The 23,236-nt window shown below is 40.2% G+C and overlaps 1 protein-coding gene across 18 annotated transcripts in view; it reads right to left on the bottom strand.

Moving 5' to 3' along the window:
• The window catches only part of MAGI2 (membrane associated guanylate kinase, WW and PDZ domain containing 2), a 1,417,815-nt gene that overhangs the window by 234,086 nt on the left and 1,160,493 nt on the right, over window positions 1-23,236 (bottom strand). For 17 of the 18 annotated variants that reach the window (XR_013215731.1, XM_077264697.1, XM_077264691.1 and 14 more), the window contains one exon: window positions 2,147-2,788. The exons of the other annotated variant lie outside the window; for it this stretch is intronic. Coding sequence is in view for 16 of the 17 variants with exons in the window: in XM_077264697.1 (XP_077120812.1) it covers window positions 2,147-2,788 (642 nt within the window). In the remaining variant the exon portion in view is untranslated. The remainder of the gene's footprint in view (window positions 1-2,146; window positions 2,789-23,236) is intronic. 18 annotated transcript variants of the gene reach the window in all.

Genomic DNA, 23,236 nt, shown 5'->3' with positions numbered 1-23,236 from the left:
AAGATTACTGGATTTTAAATCACCGTGTGCTGGTCTTCGAACTATCATTGTACTATCTTAAAAACTTTGTAATCCTTCATAACCAGTTTAGTGACTGAAGAAGAGAATGACGTTTCTGAAGTGCTCATCACAATCTCTAGATCTCAACCTCATTGAGATAAACTTTGAGTTTTCACCAAAGTATGTTAGACATGAAAAAAAATGTATAAAATCTGGAGGGTTTTTTTTGCCAAAAGGAACGCAAAGCTTTACCACATAAGCAAAATAAAGGCTGCATACAGTTAATAATGCAAAAGAGTGCAACACAATATTAACAACAATGTGTATAAGATTTTTCTCACAATGGACTCAAAGCGCATTAAGAATACAAAGTATGCAAAACTTTGACCAGGACAGGAAATTAAACATTTATTTTATTGCAATTGTACTCCCAATAACTGTGCTATTTTGTGACGCATAATATAATTTCCAAATCGCGGAGTACCCCAAATAAACTCTCACTAGAAGACCATAAAGAATATGCAAAGGGCAGTGTGCTAAATTTTATGGTCTTCTAGTGAGGGTTTATTTGGGGTTCTACCCAATTTGGAAATATATATATATATATATATATATATATATATATATATATATATATACAGTATATCCCTCCACATCATGTTAGTTCCTCTATTATTTTTGTAATGCCTTCATTTGAAAAATAGATAAAATAAATTGATAACCTAAAACATAATAGACGTGTTTTTGTCAAGTGACTCTGCCTGGAGTATGTAAATTTATGAACACAACTACAAGTTGACAAATCTAGAGGACAAATGAAAGGGAATTTAGATAAAAATAAAAAACTACTAAGGCTTTGCATGTAGTCAATTACAAATCAGGTTAATCGGCTTTCATAGAAATTAGAAAAACAAAATTATATAACATATCTTTCATCAAGACCTATTTATAGTCTCAGTCTTATTAGAAAGTGCAATGGGACAACTTAAAAAGGAGAACGTCTCAACTAAATAACGTCTCACGAATAAGGTCATTACCAATTCTGTACCTTCCAACTTAACATCTCGAAGATGAAATGAACTGTCAAGCAAATCTTCATAAGTCAACCTCACATTTGAGCAAGCCAAGCTATCCTTTGAGTTGATATTTAGCAGCATAGCTATAAGTGTGAAATCTGAACTAGATTGCAGTGAAGAAAGTGGAGGTAAAATTGTGATAGTGGAGGGATATACTTCCTGAAAGTCCTTTTTTCTATTTAACGAACATATTAAAAAAAAATTCTAAACCCAGAATGTAAGGACAATAGGATGTTCTCAGTTTCAAAGCATTAAGAAAATTAGAAAAATGCCAAGTTCTCTAACTTATATATGTAAATGTCAATAGCATAATCATGTACGACAGTTTGAGCCTCTTGCACATCCATTGACCTCACCGATAGAATAATCTCACTTGGATGTTCAGACATGGTGTATCTTTTACAAGATATAACAGTCACATCAGATTTCCTTGAGAGACTACATTTTCATAATTGCTCTGATTATCAGATTAGTCAGAAATACAATGTTGCAAATTAGTGGGAAATTACATTTTAATAGGTTCAACATTGCTTTCATCTTTTAATTTTCCATGAAAATCTTCCCACATGTAAAACGATAATAGAAGGGAATATTTGTAATTTATCAAAATAGAAGAATCATTTTACTTAATGTAACTTTGTTTTTAATGATAAGCATAATTAGAGTGGAACAGAATACAAGAAGAATACAAATAATTAAGGAAACGTCAGTCAAAGGTCACTTCTTAACACATAATGGCTATTTATGTAGGAAATGTGCAATTAAAAACCTAACAACAAACCAAACATATTATAGCAAAGTTAACCCCAAAGGAAGAAGCAGTTGCAAAATTAAGGGAAATGAAATTGAAAGAATCCATATTGAGCAAGATGGCATTCATAGCTGAAGAACCACCGTTAGAAAGCATGAGTATCATATAAACAAGACACCTGGCCACAAGCAATAGTTGCTCTCTTACACAGATTTCAAGACATATAAGCGAGTCAAATATACATTATTTTAACCAGAATTATCATTATAAAATCAAAATAAAATTGTACATGCAAGTAAAACCGTGTCACTGTACTTACCCCCTCTGTGAATTACCAGTGAGGTTTCATTTCCCACAGGACATTCTTTGAGTAACTCTACTACTTCTAAATGGTTTAAATTCTGTACATTCTGCTGGTTGATCTCCACTATAAGGTCTCCTTCGAATAAACCAGGGCATCCCTGAACGTCTAGTATTTGCTTCACTCTTTGCCCCGTTGGACTGTCTGCTATTGTGAAGCCAAAGCCCTGTGCCCCTTTCACAATGGTTAAGGTCATGAGTTCTGCTTGCGTGGCCCCAGAAGAAGCCATTGATACATTATCATCATGTGCAGGTGGAGGTGGTGGAAATGTATTTTCAAGCTGACTATCTGCTGGGATGGAGTGCAAAGAAGGCATTGGTCGTTCTGCTACATCTGGTACAGATTGAGACGTCCTAGAAATGTATTCCAAATAAGTCTCATAGTTATTTCTTCCATTTACCACTACAGGAGGCCTTTCTATTACTGCCAGAGGTGGAACCAAGCTGCTTGCAGGATCTTCAGGGTCATAGGGTAGGGAATATCCTCGACATAGCACCAAGTTTACACTTTGACCAATTGGAACTGACTGGAAGAGTTTGACCACATCTGCATGTGTGTGGCCAAGGACACACACTTCATTAATATACACAATGACATCACCTACAAAGAAAAGACAAATCAATGATAAAATTATATTATATATAATAATTTCCATTCAAACACAGAAAATTAATTAAATACTTAACAAGAAGAGGAGCTGAGTACGTGTTCTGTAAATGAGAAACAATACGCATTCCAGAAAATGTAGAATTTTTTCAGATGACCTCAGTTATGAACTAAAGCAAACATGGGAAATATTTATTTAAAATCAATAGAATTTTGGAAATAACTTTGAACTAAAAAAAAAATATGGCCAATACAGAACCAAAAATCATTCTTTTTGACTTTAATGGAAACATTTGCGCAACCTTACTTTTACGGATTTGCACAAATGTGCAAAAGTGTGAAGTCATCTTTGCTGAAAAACATCAAAACTCTGAAATATTCAAAAGTTTATTTTAAAATAAATTAATGATACAGAGTTGCACCATAATGAAATCTTACTACATATAGAAGCCTATACATGATAGTTAATTCAGTTATTAACCAGAGAGACACCAAAGGTTAACAAAAATAGGAAAGTGCCAACAATAAAAATTAAATGGACCCTTTCGTTTAGAATGTTGTATAAAAATACATGCTCAGGAAGACATTATGTGCTCATATTGTTTACTACAATAAGGTAATGTCAATTGGCCTGCCGATATGTGATATATAATTTATAGTTGTATTTACCTGCACCATTTATTAAATAAATGCACACATCAAAACTGATAAAACAAACGTGCACATGATTGAGTATAAATGTTTGAAATCTAAAGCAGACTTGTCACCGGGTCAAAAGGGACCAGTTATTATTATTCCCTTTTTCCTTTATTTTTGCTCCTCCCCTGCTTATTCAGCTTTGTTTTGTTTTTAAATCCACCAGACTGTTCCAGAAAAATAGACCTTTCTAAAAAGTCTTAATTATTATGGTATTCACCAAAAAGGTGCTGCTCACAGGGAAATAATGCAAAGCAGCCTAAAGACTAGAGATGAGCTAATCTTTCAAGGTTCTGTTAGGTTCGGCAAACGTTCACCGAATGTTTCATTGAACATACCCAAACCCCATTAAATTCAATGGGATGCAAAACCAAAGGCATAGACAACACCTTCATGAAGGGGCAAAAAAAAGCTGCCAAAATAGCTCAAATTAGGTGAGACACCAGGAAAAGTGGCATCAATTGAACCATCAATTGCACTATAAAGAAATAATAAAAAAAAAATTGAGCTGAGTTCCCCTGTATTTTTAATAAACAGTAACGTATAACTGACAGCTGCGGGCTGCAACCCTCATCTGTCAGTGTTAGCAAGGCTGGTTATCAAGAATAGAGGGAAGTCCACATGCTGTTTTTATTATTTATAAATAAATAAATAATTAATTTAAATAAAACAACATGGGGTTTCCTCATTTTTGACAACCAGACAAGCTAAAGCTGACAGCTGGTGGCTGGTATTCTCAGGTTGGTAAGAGGCTATGGATATTACTCCCCCCAGCCTGTTTAGGGGACAACTCTAAACATTGTCCCCTGCTAGCACTCATCGCAGCATGCACAGGGGACAGTGATGTGCCCCCCACATCCGATCACTGGCTTGCTCTTGTTATCTGCACCTCAAAAACATTTCTAGAATTCGACCTTTTCTTACTTTCAACTCTGCAAAAACTCTTACTGTTTCTCTTATTCATTCTCGTCTGGACTATTGCAACTCTCTACTAATCGGCCTCCCTCTTACCAAAATCTCCCCTCTGCAATCTGTCCTGAATGCTGCAGCCAACCGTTATTCCGATGCCTCTACCTTGTGCCAGTCATTACATTGGTTACCCATCCACTCCAGAATCCAGTGCAAAATTATTACCCTCACCCACAAAGCACTCCATGGCTCAGCTCCACCCTACATCTCCTCCCTGGTCTCAGCCTACCACCCTACCCGTGCCCTCCGTTCTGCCAATGACCTGAGGTTAACATCCTCAATAATTAGAACCTCCCACTCCCGTCTCCAAGACTTTTCACGTGCTACACCAATTCTTTGGAATGCACTACCCAGGTTAATACTATTAATCCCCAATCCCCACAGTTTTAAGCGTGCCCTAAAAATGCATTTGTACAGACTGGCCTACCGCCTCAACGCATTAACCTAACTATCCCTGGGTGACTCATTCAAAAAACCTAAACCATAATCAGGTTCCTTGCATCATGTTTCTCATATGCTTTTTGTATTTAATAGCCCTCTGTGTTAGGGGTCGAGTTCCCGCCTCTGCACAAGGGGAATCTCGGGCCATCTCCGCTGCAGTCTCCCATTCTTCTCCTGCTGCAGTGGAGCCTGCTCAGCGGAGACGTTGGTCCCAGCGTCTCGCTCATGCTGACTCTGTGCAAAGAGTTGCTGCTGCCTTTCCTGCTTCTGCCATTGAGGCCAGTGTTGGGCAGCGGTGAGCAGACGCTGCTGGGACTAAGTCCTGCTTTCCTCGTTCTGAGCATGCCCAGAGTAAGATCTCTCAGTGGAGATTGAGGGTCACATGTTCAGATACTGCTGTCAATTCTATTGGTCCTTCTAGGAAGGCCCTGTAGGTGCACAGGCTCTGTAGCAGCCTCTCATTGGTCCTTCTATGAAGGTCCTGTACGTGCTGCAACTATTTAAGGCTCGCATTGCCGTACGGCCATGCGCTAGTGTCTTTTCAAGTTATGTGCTTTGCGCCAGTGTGGTCATGTGGTTGTATGTGTTCAGGGACCCGACTGAAATAAGCCCCTAGAATGCTGGCACCTCCGGCGAGGAGATTGTGTTTGAATGTATTCAGGGACCCGGCTGAAATAGGCCCCTAGAATGCTGGCACCTCCGGCGAGGAGTTTTGTATGCATGCATGACCACTGACTGCTCTAATTTGGGTAGTTAGCCTGTGCCTCTGTGAAAGTTAACAGGGCACAAAGCTTTGCTTTCTCGGCTGCTCTGTGAAGCTAACAGAGCTGGTTCATACCGCCATATAGTGCTGCCGTTTCCTAGCAGCAGGTTCTCCTGCACGGTGGACCCCGGGCTGCGAACGCATCTGTTTCAATAAAACATTTATATTTACTTGGTGCGTTCCGCTAGCTCTAACACTCTGTGTCTGTAATGTTACATACTTAGGCTGATAACCGGTTCATGCAGCATTACGTGAGCACCCGAGCCTTACACTATGGCTGGTCCAAACAACTAAAGCAATTGTTACCACCTCTTGTGTCTCCCCTTTTTCCTCATAGATTTTAAGCTTGAGAGCAGGGCCCTCATTCCTCTTGGTATCTGTTTTGATGTGTGTTTATTGTTATCCTGTAATGTCCATTGTCTGTACAAATCCCCTCTATAATGTAAAGTGCTGCGGAATATGTCGGCGCTATATAAATAAAAATGTGTTATTATTGTTATGTGAGCTGTTTTCACTTCAGTTCCCGACACCGCAGAACAGTGCAAACAGTACAGCTGATTCCCAGGCACCGCTACATGTCACACTGATGACACATGGATGGAAACACTGACGTTAGAAAGAGCCCTTTGTGAACTCGATCATTTACCGAACTAGACTTTTGCTGATTTTAAGGGAAAAAGCTCAGGAGTACGAACATGAATCCGAATGTGCAATGTTCGTGACTAAATTGAGATAGGCGAACATTTTCACTCATCTCTACTAAAGACATGCCCTGAGTGAATTTCATCACCTATGCTCCTTGATAAGGATTGGAAAACTTAGCACTGACTAAATAGGGCCCATATCTCTCAAACTATATGAAAGATTTAAATAGAATCAAAAAAGGGGAGCAGAAAGAATAAAATTGGGGCAAAAAAATTGTCTGCATTCTACCTAGTGATATGTTGAATATCCATGATCAATTAAAGCACACACTGTGTTCTATGGACATGTTTATGTGAAATTACAATATTGCAACAGTTAAAACAAAAGCCTCCTCTTTTGACTAGCCTGTATGGCTAGTGCCTGTATATGTATCTACATCTACAAAGACAGCGCTGTGCAAAAGTTTTAAGCATGGGTGAAAACAAATGCTGTAATGTAAAATTGATTTAAAAATAGAAGTGCTAATAATTTTATTTTCTTAATTAAAATAAAATATAAATTGACAGAAAAAATCAATTAAATCAATATTTGGTGTGATATTTCTTCAAGGTACACTTGCACATAGGTTTTAATGGAACTTGGCAGGGAGGTTGTTCCAAGCATCTTGGAGAACTAACCACGGTACTTATGTGGATGTAGCCCTGTACAAATCCTCCTGTCTCTTCCTGTAATCCCTGAAGTACTTAATGCTGAGTTCAGGGCTGTGTGGGGGCCATATAATCACTTTCAGGACTTTAATGTCACAAGTCATACACAATGACATGACAGAGCACAGCAATAAGACACAAGCTAGTTTTACAAGCACGAAAATATTTTAAAAGCAAACTGGGGTTTCAAGATATACTATTCAAGCACATTTGAGGAAGCACCAAGAAATGGGCAATGGTCAGGATCGTAGACAGGTGGTTAGCCAAGGACACCTAGTATAGCAGATAAAAGACACATCATGCTTAATTCTCTTTAAAATCGGAAATTGAACAGCAGTGCCATGTGCTCAGAATTAAGAAATAGCAGCAACCAGTCAGACACAGCTACTCAGAAACACTGTTTAGAGAAGTCTGGAAAGAAGTGGTCTTCAAGGAAGTCTTGCAGGCAAAAGCTGTAACTTTGACATGAAAAAAAGGCCAAGTGACTCAACTATGCATGAAAACATTGGAACTGGGTTGCAGAAAAATGGCAGTTAATGCCCTGGACCAATACAGCAATGAGTATCTGAACTATACTTTTACATCATGCAATACCATCAGGGAGGTATCTGACTAGCTTCAAATTTACTCTGCAGTAGAAAAACAACCACAAACATTCAGTCAATGTGACTAAGAACTATTATCAGCATAAAGACGAACAAGTAATCTTGGAAGTAATGATATGATAATGATATTCATCTCCCCACCGTTGAGTCTGTCTAGGATTACATAAAGAGAGAGCAATTTGCACAAACCTACATCCACAGATCTCTGATTGGATCTTTCCAAAACTGTGCAAGTGTGCCTAGAAGAATTGATGCTGTTTTGAAGGCGAAGGGTGGTCACACCAAATATTGGTTTGATTTAGATTTCTTTTTTGATCATTTCCATTTTAACTGAAAAAAATTACTAGTGCTTCTATTTTTGAATGCATTTATATATATAATCTTTAAAATGTATAATATATATTACTAGGAGGAAAGAAGGGATGAGTCATTGACCTATTCCCCTGCACTATGTCCTTGTCTTGATCATAACAAAAGCACAAGGCACAAATAACAACTGATGTTACTAGCTGACTACAGAAATCTTCTGTGTAGGTCTCAGGAACTCAGCTTGTTAGATGAGAAGATAAGTGATTGCCTCTCTGTTGTGCTCCTGCCTGTACAAGTCTGCCATGACATGTGTATATATATATATATATATATTTATTTTTGGCAAAAACACACCTTTTGTCAAGATTTTTTAAAAATGGGTGCAAAAACATTGCAGATTTACTGTGATTGCAGCAAACACACCATGGCTGCAATGTGAGAACCGCTGATTTAGAAAAAAAATAAATTGCTACGCCATACCCCATGATCAACAGGAGATTAGCCACTTTGTGTTTTTCAGGATTATTACAGGAATGATTTTACACGACTGTTTCAGGCTTATATAAAAATGCTGCAGATTAGCAACTCATTTCTTGGTTTAATGTTCCTTTAACCTTAGAAAGCTGATTTGTCCCTATAAAACAGAAATAATTTTTACATTTTCTTCGCATTTCCAACAAAACTTCAGCTGTCACTGTCTAGCGGGACTGGTTTGTGGAATCATCAATATTTGCTTAAGGAAAACACATCAGATTTGCTGTTGCAACTTTCCTTGGAAAATTAAAGTCATAGCTTTCATGATTATGTTGTGGTATTGGCAAAACAGTCTATACCTGCATTTCAAATGTTCTCAAATTACATTAGAGAGCCTGTCGTCAGGTTTCTCGTCTGTCACCAAATGGCACCACCTCTATCTACTCCAGTGCTGCATTCCAAAAACATGTATACTGTCTCCTGACTCTTCATGTGTTGCCCCAAAAATAACATTTGAATTGTTCTCTTGCTATATTTCAATGAGGAGGTCTGGTCTGTTGGGTGTCACTGTTGCAGTGTCTGTGCCTCTCTGCTCCTAATTGCTGTCCTCCGGCACGGATTCATGTGGATGACGCATCTTGCATCATCCACAGTGCGGCTTAATCTCACGCCTGCGCAGTAGCATAGCAGAAAGCAGGCTCTCTGAGGCTGGAGCTGGAATGACATTTTTTGAGCGCATGTGCTGTGATGTCCTCTGCTTTGCCCTCAGGAGGGCAGAGCAAAGTGCGCCTTTGCAGGTTGGTGATTCTACTGCACAGGTGCAAAATTTTGTTGATAAAGGTGGTGCCATTTGTTGAAAGACTCAAAAACTGACGACAGGTTCCCCTTAAGCATATCCGCAATTAAATAAGTATTCAACATCCTCGGACTGTTATTTCAGATTTTACAAAGGAGGGCAGTTAGACCTATTAAATTATTATTAAAGGGGTTACAACAAACCTACTAAAATTCTTCATGGCAATCTCAAAAACACAAATGTTCCCAGGATAAATAGAAGCCTAAAAAAAAACCTTCAGAAAAGCATTTTTGTTGTAAAATACACAGAATACTATATTACTGCACTATAAATATCAAACACATACATTGAAAAAAGGTAAGAAATTAATTAGGGTAAACCATGGCAATACAAAAATGCTAAAAAAGCTTTAACAAATCTATAAAGCTGTGGGCGACTGACAGGCAAATATACTGTATATCTGATAGTGTACAGAGAGATAAAACATTCAATGCCTTCAATACAAAAAATGGAAACCACCATAAATTTGGTAAAGCCGTTTTATCACCGTGGTATGGGTATGGTTTCTTCTAATAATAATAATCAAATATCAAATACATAAATATTGCAATAAAAGTATTCTGTGTATTTGACATAATTTACAAAAAAAAGCATTTTGAAGATTTTTTGTAGGATTATATCTTAAAAGGGGTTTTATGATGCATTCTGCTACAACAGGGAAAACAAATTTATAACATAAAAAGCCCAAAAAGAGAAAAAAAAAAGAAAAAGGCGTGTGTGGATATTGCTGTTAAGGGACATACTTGCTAAGAGTCCCTCTAGTGTTTAAGGGGACATTGTCACTATTGCACAGACATGAGCATCTTATATTTATCTCTAATTATGAGAAAATTCCTTAGACTTTTTTTTTTTTACTAAGAAACAATGCAATAAAAGAAACAGCTACATTTCTAATTAAACACTTACTATAAATAAAACTATAAATACTGCAATAAATATTTCTTCATCTTGAAGGTCGACAGCAGCTGATATGACCACTTCTTGCACTCAAAAAAGCAACTAAAACTTACAGAATAGAAAATATGACATTGATAAAATACATATTTCAGCTGTAGCGAATTGTATCAAAGCTGCTTTTAAGATTCCAGGTCTATGTCAAAGACAGGGTCATACTCCAAAAATTATCATACAGCAAGCTTCTTAAAAAAATGATTCATTAATTTGCACATGGTTAATTACCATATTTTACATAAAATGATAATATCAATAGAAATGTCATTCTGACATATCATGCTGACTCAAGTTAGAAAACGAAAAAACTATGGTCATGTATGAGTTCATTTTTAATTAGCCAGTAGCAAAAAAAAAAGAAAAAAATTGTAGTCACTCACCTCTGCTCAGGAGACGGCAGAGTATAAAGATCCGCATATTTTCTAGCGGTAAAGCACGGCTAATTGAGTACAATGTAGTGCACACATTTCCACATCAATGGGCACGCTACTTATCTCAATATGTTCTCACATTGTGAATGTCAAATAAAACCAAGAGAAGAAACTGTCATTACGAAGCTCATTCAAGCTCTTAATCAACCCAAATGATTTTCTCCATCACAGCATTACACACATCTGTACAATTCATAGCTCGGCACACGCGAGCCGCAGTGACAATGTAACAGAAACAAGAATAGCTCAATGCAAACATAAAACAATGGCAAAGTGACAAAGGGAAAAGGTACACAGAGAACCAAGCGAAGATATAAATATCCTTTAGCGCATCTTACAAGTTCGGGTCCACGCCAGTAGCTCCCTTGCCAAGGCCCCGTCTCCAAATAACTGAAGACAACATCTCATATGCACCGAGACGTCGTCAGAGCAACTACAGTCTGACGAGGTGATGCAGCTAACCGTGATTAGTGGAGATGGTACAGTTAGTAGCTTGATGCTTCCAAACACATTTCAAAGCTTTGAATACTGATGGAGACAATTATGCTTTTTTTTTCTTTTCTGTAGCAACAAAGTAACTGCAGTGCATGAAGCAGAACAGAAGTGACACGCTTCACATTTATCATCTCTAAAAATGTGCACTCATGAAAATGTTTTTGCATATAGTTCAATTGCTGCCAGTAGCTGTTATTTTTAAAATGTTTATTTTACTCCTCTTTAACACATCAAGTGCTAAAAATATGAGTAATATGACAGTCTCCAGCAGGACTGTGCAATTACTGGCACACTCCCCTATGCATTGGATTTTATTGTATTTTATTATTCTCCTGCATGTGGCAAGCTGTGTATCGCTGTGTACCGCCATTAGTGGCAGACTGCGTAACGGCTATGCAGCAGGCCCTGGAAACCTCACCCCCGCCTGGTGTCGCACTTTCAACTGTCTTGGCATCCTGAATACTGGGGTATCATACTATGTGAGTGGGAGATAATGTACAGATGTGCTCAAAAGTTGACATACCCCAGCAGAATTTTTGCTTTCTTGGCCTTTTTTCAGAGAATTCTGAATGATAAACACCAAAACTTTTCTCCACTCATGGTTAGTGGTTGAGTGAAGCCATTTATTGTGAAACTACTGTTTTTTTCTCTTTTTAAATCATAATGACAACCCAAAACATCCAAATGACCCTGATCAAAAGTTCACATACACTAATGATTTTGGCCTGATACACAGAAGTTGACACAAATAGGTTTGAATGGCTACTAAAGCTAACATCCTCACCTGTGACCTGTAATCAGTGTGTGTGCGCATAAAAGCTGAGAGAGTTTCTGGCATCCAGACAGACTCTTGCATCTTTCATCCAGCCACTGATGTTTCTGGATTGTGGATCATGGGGAAAGCAAAAGAATTGTCAACGGATCTATGAGAAAAGGTAGCTGAACTGTATAATGCCAGTCAGCAGCGTTCAAACTGTGATTAACAAATGGAAAATCAGGGGCTCTGTAAAAAACAAAACCACGGTCAGGTAGACCAACAAAAATGTCGTCCACAACTGCCAGGAAAAATGTTTGGGATGCAAAGAAAACAAAACCCACAAATAACACCAGCTGAAATACAGCACTCTCTGAAAATGAGTGGTGCGGCTGTTTCAAGATGTACAATAAGGAGGCACTTGAAGAAAAATGGGCTGAATGGTCGAGTTGCCAGAAGAAACCCATTACTGCACAAATGCCACAAAGTATCTCACCTAGAACATGCAAAACAGCACAGAGACAAGACTCAAAACTTCTGGAACAAGTAATTTGGAGTGATGAGACCAAAATTGAACTTTTTGGCCACAACCATAAACTTTAGATTTGGAGAGAAGTCAACAAGGCCTATGATGAAAGGAACACCATTCCTACTGTAAAGCACAGAGGTGGATCGCTGATGTTTTGGGGATGTGTGAGATATAAAGGCACAGGAAACTTGGTCAAAGTTGAAAGAAAGATGAATGCAGCACGTTATCGTCAAATACTGGAGGCAAATTTGCACTTATCAGCCCGGAAGCTGCACATGGGACCTACTTGGATGTTCCAACATGACAAAGATCCAAAACACAAGGGCAAGTCAACCTGTCACTGGCTACAACATTAGTGAAGGTTCTGGATTGGCCATCTCAGTCTCCAAGACCTCAATATCATTGAGCCACTCTGGGAAGATCTCAAGCGTGCAGTTCATGCTAGATAGCCCAGGAATTTACAGGAATGGGAGGTTTTTTGCCAAGAAGAGTGGGCAGCTTTACCATCTGAGAAAATAAAGAACCTCATCCACAACTAAATAAGTTAGGTTGTACCACCAATCAGTTAGAAGACGTAGCAAGCAAGGTAGAACTGTAGTTAAATAATAAAAAATAACTTTTAATTAAACCTATTAAAAGAGCCCTCGGGCCCAAAGAGCACCCATATATATCCAAAGCAAAACACACAATATGCAAATACTAATCCAGACACTCCATCTGAGCGCTGTAAAAATTGTAGCACGGTGAACAAGAAACACCTTTTCTCTTTGACACTAATCACCATTAAGACTAAATACCCTTAGGCCTTTTCACTGCTACAATCCGCATGCATTAATCCATTAAAGCAGATCCTATGAAAGCAGCTCAAAAATACTGCCTAGGTACAAACAAACAGGAACAATCTCACCCGAGATGCCTGTTCATTCCTTTACAGCGTGGAATGGGATGGTCCAATACGCCAGTGCTTTAAGAGGAAGGCGCTCTGCGTGCCTGTCCAAAGCCTCATTCCTCTGGACTGCATCCAAACTCCAATCGCATCCTCCCTCAGTAGAGATTCTCCCGACGCGTTTCTTGTGGCTCAATCATCAGGGGAGAAGCCACATCAAAAGATCAGGTGTGTGCTATCCATTGCACATCACACAGGAGGGTCGGTCACATCGCGCATGGCCCTTTCGCTTTAAATAGGGCATCATATCCGCTGTATGTACCTCATGACTCAGAGTCAGTGGAGCGCGGATTCCGACCCTCCTGCGTGATGTGCAATGGACAGCACACACCTGACCTGATCGCCGAAGCAAAACTGTTCTTAAGAAATTCAAATGCGCGCACAGCAGCCTGAGGCCAGGCGGAGAAATTGGTACGCTTTTTCGTCATGTCAGTAAGCGGTTTAGCAATGGTAGAAAAATCTTTGATAAACTTTCTATAATAGTTGGAAAACCCAAGGAACCGCTGGAGTGCTTTTAAGTAATCAGGCCGTTCCCAATGCAGCACCGCTTGCACCTTAGCAGCGTCCATTTTAAACCCTGAAGCAGACACAATATAACCCAAGAAAGGCAACTCCTGAACCGAAAATACACATTTCTTAAGTTTAGCATAGAGCTTATTTTCCCTGAGTAGCTGTAACACCTGCCTCACATGCTGTAAATGAGTATCACGGTTGCATGAATAAATGAGAATGTCATCTAAGTACACAATAACGAATTTGCCCAGAACATGCGAGAATACATCATTTATGAAATGTTGAAAAACTGCAGGCGCGTTTGTCAACCCAAATGGCATCACCAAATTTTCAAAATGACCCTCAGGAGTATTAAAAGCCATCTTCCACTCATCACCTTGACGGACTCTTATGAGGTTGTACGCCCCCCTGAGGTCAAGCTTGGAAAACCACTTAGCACCAGCCACCTGGTTGAACAAATCAGGTATCAGTGGCATAGGGTATGGATCACGAACCGTAATCTGGTTTAACTCCCTGAAATTCAGACACGGGCGTAGTCCGCCATCTTTCTTTTTAATGAAGAAGAACCCCGCTGCCACCGGTGAGGACGAAGGCCTGATGTGCCCTTTGCTCAGACTCTCAGCAATGTAGTGTAGTCTTTTAACGCTTGCCTCTCAGGACCAGAGATGTTGAACATCCTAGCTTTCGGCAATTTGGCCCCAGGTTTAAACCTAATAGTACAGTCATAGGGGCGATGTGGTGGCAATTCTGAGCAACCCTTCTCTGAGAACACATCCGCAAAATCCATAAGTGACTCAGGAATGCTTGGAGTCACAGCGGACACACATGTGGCCAGGCAATTCTCCTGGCAAAATCCGCTCCACTGAATTATGTCCTGAGTTTTCCAGTCAATAACCGGGTTGTGCATAGATAACCATGGAAAACCCAGAACCATTTGTGCAGGAAGATTACTGAGCACCCTACATGTAACCTGCTCAGAATGTAGGACCCCAATGTGGAGTTTCACCTCAGCCACAAACTCAGTAATCTCCCCCTGTGGGAGAGGGGTAGCATTGATGGTGACCACCCAGATAGGATGAGGCAATTTTTCGACCGTGAACCCGGCCGTGTGCGCAAATTCCTCATCAATGAGATTAGTGGCCGAACCACTATCCACAAAAACAGTGATTGGCAGCTCTCTGCCAGCGACCATAACTCTGGCAGGGAGCATACATTGAGAGACCACCATGGAGGATATGCATAAGCTCAGATTGGCCTCCGCCACACCTTCTGAGCTTAGTAGTTTTCCACCATTGAGCTTATCTTAGAAAACAGAGGACAAGCATTTACATAATGCCCCTTTTTACTACAGCAAAAACAGGCTCCCTGCTTCCTGAGCGAGGGGGCTTGCTGACGTGACACCCCTGCGATTTGCATAGGCTCCGTGGGCTCACCTGCAGCAACCTCACGTGCACTTACGACCTCCCCCATAGGCGGCGTCTCTAGCGCCCCCTGACGCAAACGGCGATCAATGCGGACAACAAGACTCATGGCAGACTCTAGAGAAGCAGGAGTCTCATACATCAGAAGGGCTTGATTAACCCTTCTCGAAACCCCATGTACAAACTGACTCCGCAGCGCTGGGTCATTCCATTGTGTGTCCACCGCCCAGCGACGAAATTCAGAACAGTAATCCTCCGCCAATCGCTCCCCCTGGCGGAGAGCACGTATTTTAGATTCTGCTAGAGCCAATCTGTCACGATCATTATAGATGAGTCCAAGAGCAGAAAAAAAACTCTCCACTGAGTTAAATGCAGCTGTGTTAGCAGCAGGTTAATCAGCGTGATGTCCACAACGAGCAACAGAGAATGTTCATTTATTAAGAATTAAGAACATCCAGCTTACAACATGAGTACAGGATCAATCTGGTTTCTGAGAGAGAGAGAGAGAGAGAGAGAGATCTGCTGTGACCTTCAGCTTCAGCTGCACACACAAGAATGTGCTCACAGGGAAGGGGAGGAGGAACATCCTGTCTGTAAATGAGGACTTTTTTTTATTTTTTTTAACTTTGTTGACATGTGAACAATATGCATGCAGATATATAAATCACATCATATTAAACAAACAATAGTTGTTGCAATACATACAGATCAATATGCATTAAGCCAACACCCCCACTCAACAACTACTTATTCTGTCAGTCCCATAGTGGTTCTCAATTCTTGGAACCTAGGTCGTGGCAATGGCTTGGTCAAAATATCAGCTAACATTTTATCAGTTTCACAATAAACAAACTGAATTATGCCACGATCTATTAAATCACGTAGATGATGACATCTGACGTCGATGTGCTTAGTTCTAGCACTGATCTTTTCACTGCATGCAAGTTTAATGCATCCTTGGTTGTTCTCATATATCACCGTTGGCTGAGTTAACGGTTTACCAAGATCATCCATCAGTTGTCTTAGCCAAATGATCTCCTGACTTGCATAGGCTGCGGATACATACTCAGCTTCTGTAGATGACAAAGCAACAGATGCTTGTTTTCTACTAGACCAGGAGATTGAACTTTCTCCAAGTTCAAATACATATCCGCTTGTGGATTTACGATCTTGCGAATCACCAGCCCAATCTGAGTCAACATAGCCGGTGAGTTTTAGATTTCCTGCTGCAGATATCTTTAAATTTACACCTTCTGTTCCTTTTAAATATTGGAGAACTCTTTTAATGGCATTCCAGTCCCTTTGGTGCGGTTTCTCCACATATCTGCACAATATTCCAACTGCTGTTGTAATATCCGGTCGAGTCATAGTTGATATATATAGAAGTGCCCCCACTGCCTGTCGATATTTCTCAGTTAGGCAACAGGACATCTTCTTCCAGTTTCTGGTAGGATGATTCCATTGGCGTTGATACACCTTTGGCCTCCGTCATTCCGAACTGATCCAAAATTGAATTAATCTTTGCACTTTGATTTAAAAGAAAACTTCCATCTTCCTCTCTCTGGATGTGGATTCCTAGATAATATGTCACATTTCCTAGGTCTTTCGTTTCAAAATGCTGGTTCAAAATTTTAGTAATTTTCCCAATTTCAGCTTCTTCTTGATGAACTACAATTACATCGTCCACATATAAGAGAATATACATCCATTTTCCATCTGTGTATATCTCATGTACAGGCATGGATCCGCTTGACCTCTTTTAAATCCTTCTTCTAACAAGACTTTGTTCATTTTAGTGTTCCATGCTCTCGCCGATTGCTTAAGACCACAAAGAGATTTTTGTAGTTTGCAAACAAGATTCTGTTCACCTTCCTTTACATAACCTTCAGGTTGAGTCATGTATAAGTCCTCCTCAATGTCACCATTTAAAAATGCAGTTTTGATATCCAAATGTCTGACAAACATCCAACCGCCAACAATGCTCTAAATGTTGTCTGCTTAGCGACCGGGGAAAAAGTAGCATCATAGTCTTCGCCATATTTTTGAGAATATCCTTTTGCAACCAACCTCGCTTTAAATCTGTGGATTTTACCTTCAGAATCATATTTGGTTTTAAATACCCATTTGCACTTAATTGCCTTTTTATCCTGTGGCAACTCAGTGAGTTTCCAATTTTGAAGTTGATGAAGCGAGTTCATTTCTTCATTCGCGGCATTGATCCACTTTGTTCTTTCATGGGCGGGTAGTTTCTGCATTTCATCCCATGACTGTGGTTCTGACTCAGGCAGTGTCTTCACAACATAGGATAAATGTTTAGCTGGTATTCCTTTGTTTGATCTTGACGACCGTCTAATTTCAGGTTCACTTAGGCCTTTTGTTGTTGCTTCAGTGGTTGAATAGTCCAGCCAGACTTCTACATTCTTTTCTTCGTTGTCTTGTAATTGTGATTGAGATTGTTGTTGTTGCTTCATCTGGACTACTGGCATAATGTCATAAAACTTGGGTGACACGAAGTTTTCATCAAACACTACATCTTTACTTATTGTGACCTTGTTTGTCTCTGGGTGTAAAATTCTATAACCTTTCTGGGTTTCACTGTAGCCTACCAGGATGCCTTCCTTGGCATGAGATTCCCACTTAGTTAGTTTTTCTTTGGGAACATGTGCAAATGCTTTACTTCCGAAAATCCTTATGTGTTGTAGTTTTGGTTTTGTACCATTCCATTGCTCAAATGGAGTTTTCTGTCTCTTTACTTGGTAGTCTGTTCTGAAGATAACAAGCCGTCATAATAGCTTCGCCCCAATATACTGTAGGCAAATTTGCATCAAATAACATACTCCTTGCGCTTTCACAGAGTGTCCGGTTCCTTCTTTCTGCTACACCATTTTGCTCAGGGTTGTATGGTACAGTAGTTTGAAATATGATTCCATTTTTCTTTAAAATGCTCTGTGTTTCATTACTTGTATACTCAGTTCCATTATCTGCACGTAAAGTTTTTGGCATTCTTCCAAACTTGTTATGCACTTCAGCTAGATATATTCCAAGTTTCTCTGGAACTTCATTTTTGCTGTGAAGTAAATAGACAACTATATATCTTGAATTGTCATCAATAAATGTAAGAAAATATCTCTTCTTTCCAGGGGTCTGAGTACGCATTGGACCACAGATATCCGTGTGTACTAAATCTAGTGGTTGTTCTGTCCTTGTAGTACTTTTCTTAGGAAAGGCCTTTCTGGACATTTTCCCTTTGATACAGCTGGAACACCTCATTGTCTGATTACATGAATCAATTGTAATATTGTCAGCTAATTGTTCTTGAAATAACTTTCTTATTGCTTCTGGGTCTCTATGCGCAAGTCGCCTGTGCCATACATGAATACAGTTCTTGTGCAGTTCTTGCTTAGCTGTGCATACACACTCTTTCCATTTCAACTGATACAGTTCATCTCTGATTTTTCCTTTTGCTAATGTGTGACCCTCTTTTGAGATGATGCAGCTATCTTCCTTAAATGTAACTTCATTACCTTGTTTTGTGAGCTTTTTCACAGATAATAGATTACTTTCAAGACTAGGCACATATAGTACATCTTTTACATGGATCCTTCCACTTTGTGTTGCAGAGATGTTACAATCAATATAACCGTCTCCTATGCCTTCTGAGTTCATGCACTGACCGTTCGCCATTATCACTTTCTCTGACTTATTCTGGTTAAGCTTAGTAAAGAAGCCTCTGTCATTGGTCATGTGACTGGTTGCACCAGAATCTATACACCATTCATGCTTTGATTTAAATGCATTGACTGATGTGAATCCAGCTTCAGTATTTGCCGAATCATTGTTACCAGATACAGCACTCTTAACTCTCTGTTGACTGTTTTGCTTTTTCAGCTGATTCATTTTAGCTTTCCAGACTCTGCATTCAGCTTTTAAATGACCTGGCTTTTTGCATACAAAACATTCACGTGTCTCTTTAGGGTGGTTTCTGCTGGTGGGCACATCATGTGTTTGTAAAGCAGTTTCCTTGTTACATATCTTGCTGCTCACATTTTCTGCTTTCCTCTGACGTACTCCAATGTCAGCTCATCATCTGGGCGTGCATCTAGTGCAGTTACAAGCGTGTCATAGCTTTCTGGGAGACCACTAAGTAATAGTGCTGCTACATGGAAGTCCTTCATATCTTCCCCAATGCCCCGCATGCGCTCTACGGTCTCCAGAGTATTTCTAATGTAGTCCTGCATGTCCTGGTCATCGTGTAGCTTAGACTGATACAGCTTTCTCATTAGATAGAGTTTATTACTTAAATTTATTCTCTCATGTACTTTCTGCAACTGCTCCCACATTTCCTTTGCAGATTCACACTTATACACATGCACAATCTGATCATCCTCTATAGTGAGTGATATGGTGCTCTGTGCTTTCTGATCCATTTCTAGCCACTCCTGTGGTACTGGGTCAGGCTTAGGGTCCTGAGTGTATTTCCACGTACCTTCTCTTATCAGCAGCATCTTCACCTTGAATTTCCAGGATTGGTAGTTCTGGTTATTCAGGCTTGACACTGTAAACTTTGTTGAGTTGCTGCTGGCGGCCATTTTACTTCTTCTCAGTTTGCTGTTGTCTTTCTATCTCTGTGCTCTGGAGGTTTGGGATTGCTTTGACTCCTGGGCCCATAACCTGTTAGCAGTGGGTTAATCAGCGTGATGTCCACAACGAGCAACAGAGAATGTTCATTTATTAAGAATTAAGAACATCCAGCTTACAACATGAGAACAGGATCAATCTGGTTTCTGAGAGAGAGAGAGAGATCTGCTGTGACCTTCAGCTTCAGCTGCACACACAGGAATGTGCTCACAGGGAAGGGGAGGAGGAACATCCTGTCTGTAAATGAGGACTTTTTTTTTTTTTTTAACTTTGTTGACATGTGAACAATATGCATGCAGATATATAAATCACATCATATTAAACAAACAATAGTTGTTGCAATACATACAGATCAATATGCATTAGGCCAACAAGCTGAAACAGAAGGTAATGAAATCGCCCATGCTTGGGGATCTCCGTTCAGTAATGACAAAACCAAGCCCACACGCCGAGCCTCATTACCTGAGGAAAGCGGGCGCATACGAAAATATAATTTGCAAGCTTCACGGGAAACAACAAATTTACTGCGTTCCTCAGCAAACCTCTCAGGTAAACGGATTTTTGGCTCTGTAACTCTACCTGCAGTTTCCACTTGCACATTAGACACCACAAGACCCTGTTGCTGAACTGCCCCCTTCAATTCTGTGACCTGTAAGGACAGCGCCTCCGACTGGCGGGTTATGGAAGTCTTGGGATCCATGACATAAAAAAACCCCCTTTTTTTTCGGGCCGATTATAATGTCACGGGAGTACTGGGTAGACTAAGGCTGGTTACCCGGGCCCCTCAGGCTAGGGAAACCCTGTCTGTCCCTTTCCCAGAAGTTTCACTAAAGGTGTGCATGTCTGGGCCGCCAGGCCTGACCCTGTCTCCTGTTTCAGCCCTAAGCAGAAACCACCACCCGCCACCCAGTGAAGAGACCACACACCAATCCCCACAGAAAGCACAGACAGGGAAAACAGAAAAACGCACCACGCCGCAGACACACAGGAATACACTATAATGTGCACAGGGCAAAACAAATACAAATATAGGAAGGAGGAATATGACAAAGGATAATACAACACCAGATACGATATTTCTTCTTCTAGACCACCACTCCAGACCGAGATCACCAGGCACAAGACACAAGCTATAATCGGCGACGCCCAAAGTCCAGCACGACTATTTAAAGGCCGTGGGCGTGACCCAGCCTCCAACCAAATTACCAGCTGGATTAACCCCGAGCAAGCTGGATAAAGTCTAGCCGACGCCACTGAGCGTGTAGTGGACGTAAGTGGAATTACCGCTGTCTGTCGGACGCCCTAGTGTGAACAGCGTCCGACATGACAATGTGTCAGATGCCGGCTAAACTAAATAGCAGGCATCCATGTAAAACGGCTGAGGATAAAGTTGTACGCCACCCGCTGCTAACCATTTAGATGCCCTAGTTACACTCTGACAGATGTATTTAAATGGCATGGTTGTGTACAGTATCATCCATCGACGTCCTGCTATGCCATCATGGAGAACTGATGGGTTACTATGGCAGCATACTGAAGGTCACAGTCGCTGCTGTCTTGATACTTTTTGATGCTTAGCCATACATTGAGCTTCACAAGAAACTAAGATTTACATAATATACTGCAATACCATGGTATTGTAGTATGCATAGTAAGTGGTCAGACATTTATATGTTAAAGTACCCTGAGTGGGCTAAAAATAAGAAAAAAAAGAAAAAAAATTTCTCACCATTTCATCCCAATTTTATTTTTTTTCCTGTTTTTCAGGACAATATAGGGTAAAATTAATGGTGTCATTCAAAACCACAACTCCACAATGTCCTTATATGTTTGAAAAAAAATCTAAGTATTGTATTTTCCAAAAAATAGCACAATGATAAAAATCAAACAAGAGATGGATCTCAGAAAACGGTGACACAAGCTAACTTTTTTGTTTTTATATGAGGTTATAATTTTTCTTCCATCTTTTAACCCCTTCACCCCCGGAGCTTTTTCCGTTTTTCCGTTTTCGTTTTTCGCTCCCCTCCTTCCCAGAGCCATAACTTTTTTATTAGGTTTTAGCATGTCGTGTACTAGAAAACGGGAAAAAAATTCCAAGTGCAGTGAAATTGCAAAAAAAGTGCAATCCCACACTTGTTTTTTGCTTGCCTATTTTGCTAGGTTCACTAAATGCTAAAACTGACCTGCCATTATGATTCTCCAGGTCACTACGAGTTCATAGACACCTAACATGACTAGGTTATTTTTCACCTAAGTGGTGAAGAAAAATTCCAAACTTTGCAAAAAACAAAACAAAACAAAATTGCGCCATTTTCCGATACTCATAGCGTCTCCATTTTTCGTGATCTGGGGTCAGGTGAGGGCTTATTTTTTGTGTGCCGAGCTGGCGTTTTTAATGATAGCATTTTGGTGCAGATACGTTCTTTTGATCGCCCGTTATTGCATTTTAATGCAATGTCGTGGCGACCAAAAAAACGTAAATCTGGCGTTTCGAATTTTTTTCTCATTACGCCATTTAGCGATCAGGTTAATGCTTTTTTTTTATTGATAGATCGGGCGATTCTGAACGCGGCGATACCAAATATGTGTAGGTAGTTTTTTTTTTTAATTGATTTATTTTGATTGTTGCGAAAGGGGGGTGATTTAAACTTTTATATTTTTTTTATTTTTTTCACATTTTTAAAAACTTTTTTTTTTTACTTTTGCAATGCTTCTATAGCCTCCATGGGAGGCTAGAAGCAGGCACAGCCCAATCGGCTCTGCTATGCAGCAGTGATCATAAGATCGCTGCTACACAGCAGATTTGCAGGTGTGCTGTGAGCGCCGACCACAGGGGGGCGCTCACAGCCACCGGCAATCAGTAACCATAGAGGTCTCAAGGACCTCTATGGTTACAATGGAGGAGCATCGCCGACCCCCGATCATGTGACGGGGGTCGGCGATGCGCTCATATCCGGCCGCACGGCCGGATGCGGTAGTTAAATGCCGCTGCCTGCGTTTGACAGCGGCATTTAACTAGTTAATAGGCGCGCGCAGATCGCGATTCTGCTCGCGCCTATTGCGGGCACATGTCAGCTGTTCAAAACAGCTGACATGTCCCGGCTTTGATGTGCGCTCACCGCCGGAGCGCACATCAAAGCGGGGGTCCCGACATGTGACGTACTATACCGTCACATGTCGGGAAGCGGTTAATAGAAAAAAATCGTATTTTTCGGACCATAAGACATTTCTAACAAGAAAAACTCTTGTTAAAAGTGTGTGCATCTTACAGTCCAGAAGAAGCTTCCTGTGATGGAAGA

This window comes from Ranitomeya variabilis, chromosome 5 (assembly GCF_051348905.1).
Source record: "Ranitomeya variabilis isolate aRanVar5 chromosome 5, aRanVar5.hap1, whole genome shotgun sequence".
NCBI classification, from domain to species: Eukaryota; Metazoa; Chordata; class Amphibia; order Anura; family Dendrobatidae; genus Ranitomeya; species Ranitomeya variabilis.
This window is presented reverse-complemented; position numbering and strand designations above follow the sequence as displayed.